The sequence below is a fragment of the Hordeum vulgare genome, chromosome 4H, assembly GCF_904849725.1.
Source record: "Hordeum vulgare subsp. vulgare chromosome 4H, MorexV3_pseudomolecules_assembly, whole genome shotgun sequence".
NCBI classification, from domain to species: domain Eukaryota; kingdom Viridiplantae; phylum Streptophyta; class Magnoliopsida; order Poales; family Poaceae; genus Hordeum; species Hordeum vulgare.
The window spans coordinates 522392643-522402385 of NC_058521.1; the positions used below are offsets into that span (position 1 = coordinate 522392643).

Sequence of the window (9743 nt, forward strand, 5' to 3'; positions counted from 1 at the left end):
TGGCGAGCTTCTGGCGGAGCGAAACAGAGGAGTACGACCGATGGCGCACGTCCTTCTCCTCGGCGAGATGTTCGTACCCCAGGAGCTCCTCCTCCTCCATCGCGGGCCTTCTCCCCGTGAAGAGGGAGTGGTCAGAGGACGAGGAGGAGCCGGAGGAGCGGGCCGTCAAGGAGGAGCCCGAGGAGCCTGCTTCGCTCGGCCGCCGCGGAGTCGTCGAGCCGGAAGACTACGTCGCCGACGTCGACGCCGTTGCGGCCGCCATCGCCGAGCGAAGCGTGCGCGAGGAGGCGGAGCGCCGACGTCACGCCGAGGAGCTCGAAGACCTCGAGTGGCGGCAGGTGGTCGTCGCCAACATCACCGCCAAGGAGAAGCACGAGGAGTGGCGCCGCATCCGCGAGGAGCAGACGGCGAAGTACATCGACCTCTGCAGCTCCGGCGAGGAGGATTGAGCGTCCTTCTCCTCCTTTAGTAGTAGTATTAATGTAGCATGTAGTATGAACTATGTTTGTAGTGTGTTGATCATGATCTATGTTCTCCCGCGAAAGTGTTTTTTCAAATTATGCAGTTCTAGATACGGTTTCTGTTCGGCCGCGCTAGTTTTCGACCCGCAAACGCGATCTTCGTGAAACCGCAAACGCGTTTTGCGGGTTAAGTTTTTGCAGGGTCTGCTAGAGTTGCTCTTAGCTGCGACATCGTTGATCCTAGTGATGTGCATGTTATCTTTTCGTTTAGTAGTTACTCATAGTTTGGCCTCAGGCTAGTTGCTGTAATGATCTTAACAAATCAAATGGTTTCTCTTAAGGATAACCCACATCACTCGATCTGGCCGAACTCTCCATAACAAACCCAACCTAGGTGATTTGACTAACATTTTTGCATATTAGAGCAACTTCAACGGGAAAATCCAAATTGTCCGACCGCGTTCATGTGGATCGGCGCGGACAAGAATAATGGCATAACGTTGAGATTTATTTTCATTTAGCATCTGCTTTGTGTCCGATGGATCTATTTCTGACGTAAATTTAGATCATATTTGTGTCGCAGAAGAACACAAAGCGGACGTTTAATGTGTCTGCGTCGTCTGTATGTGTCCAGCCTGACCCACTTGTCACCTACCTCTTTCTACTTATTTAATTCGTTGGTTCACCCCATTCAGCCTTCTCCTATTATTTTACTGATGTTCATTTGCTTTCTATTGAGTGCATCGGCTGATTCCTTTTAAAAAACAAACACGTATAAACGAACAGGTGAACCTAACAGATTAAAAAACGGATAAAAGCGTTGTCCGTTTAAATCGGCACGTTGAAATTGTTATTATAGAGTAGACAACAACTGGATGGAAATCTGATGGGAAGGCTCTTCTTTTGATAAAGAAAAACACAAGCCTTTTTCTAACAAAGCAAATAACATGCTTAGATATTGAGGCCTCCAAAGGGCCAAGGTGTCAACTAAGACTTTGCTAAATATCGACTTAGATTTAGCATGCCCGTTTCTAAATAGAATCCACCATAAACTTTTTCCCGGCGTATATGAAATTATGACTCTTGTTCGTTTTCAAAATCTTTTATCAAAACTATTACTCCCTCTATTTCTAAATATAAGTTTTTTTTAATTTCATTAAAAGACTACGTACGAAGCAAAATAAGTGAATATATACTTTAAAATATGTCTACATACATCTATTTATAGTCTTCTATTCAAATCTCTAGAAAGACTTATATTTATGAATGGAGGGAGTATATAATAACATTAATCAAAGCACCTCCAAAAATATATTACTGCACTCAAAGCATTATAAAGGCCTTCGTGCACTCTACATCTCTCTTCCTTCCAAATTGGACCTGCATTGGTCTGCGCTCGGCCAATCTTCGGACGGAGTTCCACAGTTCTACCAGCCTCGAGTATTTCAGCAACTACTTTTTTCAGAGCGAAACCAACGCTGAAGAAGCCATCGTGACGAACACCGGGCAACCTAACCACCTTCAGAACCTGGCCTTCCACCCTAGACCACTCCTTCTCGATAGCCACCAGGCTCACCATGTTTATGTCGCCATCGCCGTCGCCGTACACCACCTCCGGCGTTCCCACGAACCCGTCCTCCCCGTACACGAACGTCTCCGGCGTGCTGACGCCGACGCCGATGATGCTGGTCACCGGCACCATCGGCGCCGGGAGGGCCTCCCATGCTGGCAGCACCCGCGTCTCGTACGGCCGGACCCCTTCCCGGAAGCCGACGGCCTCCAAGAACTCCGCGATATTGTGTGCAGTGTACTTCATGTCCCTGGTCACCACCAGCGGCCGGTCCCCGAACACCGTCGGCGTGGGCAGGCGCCAGAGCGCGCTCTGCTGGCTCCGCGCCAGCCGCACCCTCGCCGGCCGCGCGACGTTCGGCAGGCCGTAGTCCATGCCGGCGGCGATGTCGTTCATCCCCTCCGAGAAGCCGCCGAGCGCGGAGGCGACGAGGACGACGCGCTTGAGGAAGCGCCGGCGCCACGCGAGCGGGCGGCCGAGGAGGAACTGGTACGTGAGCGAGCAGCCGAAGCTGTGCGCGACGACGACGACCGGCCGTCCCTGGCTGAGCGAGCTCGCCCTTTCGACGAGCCGCGTGAGCTCGCCGAAGTTGCAGGCGCCCTCCGCGGACGGGTGGCCGCGCGGCGCGACGGAGTAGCGGAAGTCGTAGGGCACGGCGAAGAGGCTCTCGCCGTCGCGGTAGCCCGCGGCCTCCAGCTCCCGCACCAGTTGGTCCCACCTGCCAGTCCAGCAAGCCACATCGCCACCGAAATACAGTACTGGATCAAACATTTGTGGACTAGGAATAATCTACTACTGCTACTAGGAAGCACTGAAACGATGGAGTGGTTGGGAGGTCAGGCTCACCCAGTCAAGCCGCGCGTCGAGCCGAAGAACGGGACCCGGGTCACGACGCCGGCGACGTTGCCGTAGTCGTCGGCGACGGCGTCGTAGACGAGGCTCATCTGGTCCACGAAGCACGGGACCTGTCGGGGGTCGCGCATCGCCGTCTGGTTGATCGGCCACAGCCGGAACCACCCATTCCCCTCACGCGCGCAGCAGCCGGGGGCCGGCGGCGAGTACGCCGCCGTCAGCCGCGCCTCGAGTAGGTTGGACCCGTACCCCGGCACGAGCACGACCGGGTGCAGGCCCTTGACGTCGCCGGCGCAGTGGCTCAGGAGCGGCTGCAAGGCGCCGAGGAGCACGGCCATGGCGACGAGCCTGGATAGATCCATGTGAGCAATATTTTTGCGACAGAGGCATGAATGAGCCACCAACAACAGCAGCGGTGCTGTATTATTCTTAGTACCAAAAAACTGAGAACAATTCAGCCGGTGCAGTGGATGTCAGCCTGTCAAATTACATCACATCGACGAGATTATGAGAGGGCAGCCTAGCTGATGTGTGATGTACTGATGTGCACGGCTGTGAACAGCAACCGCAATCAATTGCCACTCAGATTCCATCACCAAGACAGTAACATATTCCCGGTGTCAAACAAGCTCTTATATTATGGATGGAAGGGAAGGAGTAAGTATCAACATTTTATGAAGCTTGCTGAATTTAATGCCTTTAAGCCAGTCAAAAAAAATTATAATCACCTTAATTTTACTTGTTTATTATGTCTAGTATACACTTTACACGGATCAGTAAATTCATTACCCAGATTGAACAAGTCCTCTATAAATCATCGAGACACAACCATATAACCAAATAAATCTACACCCTGTGACCATAGAACAGCTTTTAGCAGCCCTGCTGATCTCTCCACTTGAGGTACAACAGCCCTGCATGGTAGTGGGTGTAGGCTCCAGCAACAACCAAGACATGGAAGAGCTGGTGGCTGTGCCCAGCAATGTCGAATTTCCCAGGCATCCAGCGCTCAGGCACCCGAGTCGCATACACCAATGCTCCAAGACCGTAGAACAGCCCCATCAAAACTTCATATCCGGTAGTGATCAGTGCCTCTGGCTGGTGCCAGAAAAGGATCAGCTTGTGAAAAACAGGGATCACACCTGATGCTCCCATGCCGAAGAAGAGGCACGCTCGTATGGTTCGGAACTCCGGGTTCTGGAAGACTGGGAGCAGAGAGAATGCGATAGTTGCTAATCCTAGAATAGTTATGAAGCTGAGGTACAGGTTGCAAAAGAAAGGATGGCACATGAAAGAGTAGTATACTGGAGGGTAGAAGGAAGTGGTGATAAGAGCTGCAATGCCCGCATAGTCAAGCCGAAGCATGATATACGCAAGGCGGCGAGAGTGGCAGGAGAGAAGGTGGCATGTGCTGCTGGCAAGAAGGCAAAACATTGCTCCTCCCAAGAAGGCAAAGAATGGCCACCTAGAGATCGGCCTGATAAAGTGTGGTGCAATTACGGTTACGATATCCTCCTGCATGCTTTCCTGCACAGATGAAAACAATCCTCGTTATGTGACAAGTTGTCAACACACAGGTTACATGAGTGATGCAATGCGAATGCTGATCTGCACACAAGTTAATGAGGATCAGATGGAACTCAAGGGAATATATTATAAATACAAAGGCCCTTGCAATGCTCCTACATAAGCCAAAAACAGCGTGAAGATATCACATTGAATTTTTATTCAAAAAAACAAGATATCACATTGAACCATAGTATTGTTATATGTACTCTGTATAGACTATGTCTACCAACAACAATAAAACCTTAGATGCGTCTAAAATCAACTTTTTGGCGAGTGCATACAAAACAAAGGTTCTGCATCTCATAAGCTTGTTTTGATGCTACAGATTTTCCGGTAACCTAACAGGAACTGTTAGACTTCAAGAATTATTTTTCAACTGATAACTATCTAGAAGTCAAATCTTGGCGAGGACCAAACTGGCTTAATTTAGTCAGATGTCAGACAGAATTACTCACATTGGGCATAGCAAGAAGAAACTAGGAAACTAAACAGCTTGGGTTTGATAGTCCAACTTGTAAGATTTTCCAATTAACTGTTGTAAGTAGGTTAACACTGCATTTCTGAACCCTTAAATAAAGCACAGTGATAGTGAGTAAAAAACACTAGATAAGTTGTTGACTACTTACAAGAATAGAAGGATTAGTTTCATTGGAATGGGTAAATCTGTTTGGCAAGCAATTCGAGAGTAATTCCAAGAGACGCCAACGAGATAATGACGGAAGCACATCAATAGAATTCCATGAGCTTCTAAATTCATCCTTCATCTTTTGTAGGTCAGAAAAGTGAGGTAATGAAGGAAGGCATGCCGCAAGCTCCGCCTGAATCTTATGAAGATCAGCATTCCTAAGCATATCAGGTAAATTCTGCAGGCTCTGAAGATCCACATTTGGAACTTTTGTTGCAGTGTATATGGTCAAAGCAAGGAAGATGAAGAATCCTATCAAGTGCCTGAAGTAGACACAAAGAAATAGCTTTATTAGATCAGAGATGATCAGGAAATTCATCATTCTGCTAAATCATATCGGCAAAATAAATAAATAAATGAACAGGGGAGGAGCCCTGTGTAATTTTATCAAGGTAGAAGCGATTGTGAGATCCCATGATTCACTCCTGACAGGAATTGAACCCTAGTCGGCAAGGACACACCACCAAATCATGTCCACATCGACAAAATAACGAAGTGTAATATCACCCAGAAGTTTGTATGTCTCAGTTTCCTAGAATTCATACTTCACCATTTATGGCACATAGCTCGGATAAGAGGTTAGGGGTTAACCAAACTAACTGTAACATAATGGCAGTCAAATCGCTTGGTTTCCTTTTGACTTGATAGGATAGGCAAGCAAGAAAGAGTAGAAAAGTGTGACCTATTGAAATTGAAAGAGACTTCTTTAATTAGTTGGTAGACGGTGATCTTAATATAAAATATAAAAATTAAGTTGGCGGTTGTCTCATCTTGCTTGGAAATGAACAAGCAAAGGCCACAACAAATGCTTCCATATTCATAGTCGTGACACAATGCATTCTGGTGCTGAATTTGTTCAGGCCTTTTCTTACTTCGGAGTTAATTTGAAACTACAAGTTTGAACATCAGGAAATGAACAAATTTCAAGCCAGGATTAGGTGAATCAAAAATCAAACGGTTGCACTGGAAATCAACAAAACAGAGAATCCTTGTTTTATAGCAAGCAAACCAACTTCCCTTTTCATGCCATAATAATTGCACAAGTGAAGAGACTATATGCTGTTGGATCACCCACAAAAACGAGAGAACAAAGCTGCAGCCTGCAGATGAAGCACCAGACACCTCGGAAAGCTCAACGTTCCGATGTTCAAACTAGACACACACAATGGCATCAGAACTACTCGTACTAGATTCGTCAGCTGTTCCATACATACACCGGTAAAAATTACTGTGCTTGGAATCCGAGGCATGAGCACGCACGACTGGGAAACAATTGGATTGAAAAAGAAAATCGGGTGGGGGGAACTGGGGGGTGAGGAGGAAGAGTACGCACGTCCAGACGTTGAGGGTCTCGTTGTGGATGGAGAACGCGGAGAGGAGCACCTGCGGGAGCGGCCACTCGCAGCGGTAGTAGCGGAGGATGTACTCGTTGTCGCGCATGTAGGCCGGCAGCGCCCGGTAGTCGACGAGGCCGTAGCGCCGCCCTTTGCCCTGCTTCCCCTTCCTCTCGTCCTCCAGCATCGGCCTCCCCGCCTCCGCCTCCGCCTCCTCCTCCTCCTCCACCGCCGCCGCCATCGCCATCGCCACCGCTAAAGGCCGGGGAGAAGACCGCCGGGGGAGATGGCGCGACCCGTCCGAATATCCGCCGCACGAGAACGGGAACGGGAACGGGAACGCGGTCGCTGCCTGTGGTTGGTTCTTGGTTGTATCGTAATCGCTCGGCCTGGGTTGCGTCGGCCCGTCGATCTCGGCGAGGCGGCCGCGCCTCGGTGCGTCCCCTCCACCCCAGATTTAGCAGCCTGCCTGAGCCTTGGCGTCTTGGGACTTTTGTTGGCGCGGTGGCGTGCCATGGGACGGACGTACGAGTACGACCCGACCCGACCCGACCAGACCCGGTGCGTGGTGGATGAATGGGGAGCTTCGGCCGAGCGTGCCGTGCCGACCACCTCTCGCTTTCCCCTCTCGTCTCGTCCCGCGGATGGGAATGGTGTGGCTTGGCTGGGCCATGCACCAACGGTACCGTCTCACGGGTCCGACGTGCCCATGCGACTTCAGGGCAAAAAGGGAAGCGACAGGAAGCGTGCGGGATTCTTGACTCCTCGCATGCAAGGGACGTGTTGGCCAACTTCCCGTCCTACTTGTTAGGCCAACTTCACTGCACGACTCAACGTCCGGTTTGACCGGATTTTGTTAGTTTGGGACGGCAATGAGTTTGTTTATGTCCGTTTCTGTCTGTTGGGTCGTGCGCGCGTCCACTACGCGGCCGTATCTCAAATCATGTCCATATTAGACTTGATTAAAAAAATAGAAAAGCTCAACTAAAAAGTAAATAAACACAGTTAAAAAACTTAAAACATAATAACATTAACATAAAAAAGACCCAGTTTTCACGGCCACAAAACGACCCAGTTTGACATAATTAACATAAAAAAAGAAACCCGTCAATGCCGTCTTCACTAGCCGCCGGTGTCGTCGTTGTCGCCGTCGCTGACGAGGTCGACGTAGGCTGGCGGCGTATAGAGGTGGGCCGGCGGTCCCTCGTGTGCGGTGGCGGGCTGGAAGCTGGCAGGTGCCTGCAGCACCTCCTCCCGTGGCGAGGCCTCCCGCTCCGGTGACCGCGGTGGCGTGGGGCACCAGTTCATGGCCCCCGCTGCCTGCGCCATCTCCGACGCGGTGCACGACCAGCCCCATGACACGCCCACCAGATCCGGAGGGAACGAGGCCACCACCTCCTCCTCCATCTGCACGAGGATGGCGACGTCGCCGACCGCAGAGAGGGCCATCGCGCGGTTTAGGCCCGGCCATTGGTGCTCATCGCGCGTCATCATGGAGTCCTCCATGACGCGCTGCATGATCCGGTCCTCCTCCTCCGTCATGCGAGGAGGTGGAGGTGGTGAGGGAGACGGGGAAGGCGACGGCGTGGGCGTACGCCCGCGCACCTCTCCGACGCGGTGCACGACCAGCCCCATGACGCGCCCACCAGATCCGAAGGAAACGTGGCCACCTCCTCCTCCTCCATCTGTTCGGGGATGGCGATGTCGCCGGCCGTAGAGAGGGCCATCGCGCGGTCTAGGCCTGGCCATTGGTGCTCATCGTGCGTCATCATGGAGTCCTCCATGACGCGCTGCATGAGCCGGGCCTCCTCCTCCTCCGTCATGCGAGGAGGTGGAGGTGGTGAGGGAGACGGGGAAGGCAACGGCGTGGGCGTGAGACCGCGCACTCGTGTACGCCCGCGCACCTCCCGTGCCTGCCGCGGCCCCAAGGCCGTGCCGGCGAAGTAGGAGGCGAGGGGGACATCGTGCTCGTCCCTGAGCCACGTGTCCCAGAGGGTGGAGTCGGCGCCGTACCTGTCGTCGTAGTACATGTCGTCGGGGAGGAGGCGGCGGCGGCGCTCGATCTCGTCGCGGCGCGCACGACCGCTCATCGGCACCAGCGGGATAGGGACCCGGTCGACGGAGAGATGTGGACGTCGCTCCACGGGACCGGCGTCCTCGTCTCCCAGTAGCGCCGTCATACCTCAGCATTGAGGTACTGCCGGTCACGATGTACGGCGGGCCTAGGGGCGATGGTGAAGGGAGCCGCGGCGGAGGCACGACGTGGGGGCGATGCGGCCTCCTCCTTCATGGAGCCGCGGAGGCGTCCCGACGAGGAGCCAGCCTCGCGGTCGTGGTTCCCCTTGCGGCCGTAGTTCCACAGCCCCATGCCTGCTGCGAGGTGGGCGGCCGGCGAGTTCGAGGAGGCTGCTAGGGTTCGCGGCTGTCGGGTTTCGAGGAGGTCGTGGGGTGGCGATGGGAACTGTGGACGACGACCGGTCCACGGCTTCCCCATTTAAGAAGGACCGCGACCGTTCCCTGGGCGGATGACAGGCGGGGTCGACCGCTCGTGCGCACTGATGTGGGCGGGTGGTGTTGGGGAACGTCGCATGGGAAACAAAAAAATTTCTACGCGCACGAAGACCTATCATGGTGATGTCCATCTACGAGAGGGGATGAGTGATCTACGTACCCTTGTAGATCGTACAGCAGAAGCGTTAGAGAACGCGGTTGATGTAGTGGAACGTCCTCACGTCCCTCGATCAGCCCCGCGAACAATCCCGCGATCAGTCCCACGATCTAGTACCGAACGGACGGCACCTCCGCGTTCAGCACACGTACAGCTCGACGATGATCTCGGCCTTCTTGATCCAGCAAGAGAGACGGAGAGGTAGAAGAGTTCTCCGGCAGCGTGACGGCGCTCCGGAGGTTGGTGATGATCTCGTCTCAGCAGGGCTCCGCCCGAGCTCCGCAGAAACGCGATCTAGAGGAAAAACTATGGAGGTATGTGGTCGGGCTGCCGTGGCAAAAGTTGTCTCAAATCAGCCCTAATACCTTAGTATATATAGGAGGGAGGGGGAGGGAAGAGGCAGCCTCAAACCCTCAAGGTTTGGCCGAAATTGGAGGTGGAGGAGTCCTACTCCAATCCTACTTGGAGTAGGATTCCACCTTCCCACTTGGAAACTCTTTCCACCTTGTGTTTTTTCCTTCTCAAACCTTATGGGCCTTAGTGGGAACTTATTCCAGCCCACTAGGGGCTGGTTTATCTCTTCCCATAGCCCATGAGACCCCTT

The 9743-nt window shown here is 52.7% G+C and overlaps 2 protein-coding genes across 2 annotated transcripts; both read right to left on the reverse strand.

Annotated features, from left to right (window-relative positions):
• Positions 1 to 1694: 1694 nt before the first annotated feature.
• Positions 1695 to 3561, reverse strand: LOC123449252 (lecithin-cholesterol acyltransferase-like 1). The gene is made up of 2 exons (XM_045126398.1): positions 2878 to 3561; positions 1695 to 2749 (listed from the first exon to the last, which is right to left on the reverse strand). Exons 1-2 carry the CDS (start codon positions 3243 to 3245, stop codon positions 1750 to 1752), a joined length of 1368 nt encoding a protein of 455 aa, XP_044982333.1. The 5' UTR covers positions 3246 to 3561; the 3' UTR covers positions 1695 to 1749.
• Positions 3562 to 3594: 33 nt separating this feature from the next.
• On the reverse strand, positions 3595 to 6946 carry LOC123449253 (heptahelical transmembrane protein ADIPOR3). The gene is made up of 3 exons (XM_045126399.1): positions 6471 to 6946; positions 5079 to 5400; positions 3595 to 4410 (listed from the first exon to the last, which is right to left on the reverse strand). The coding sequence occupies exons 1-3, from the start codon at positions 6716 to 6718 to the stop codon at positions 3757 to 3759; spliced, it is 1224 nt and encodes a 407-aa protein (XP_044982334.1). The 5' UTR covers positions 6719 to 6946; the 3' UTR covers positions 3595 to 3756.
• Between the last annotated feature and the right edge of the window lie 2797 nt (positions 6947 to 9743).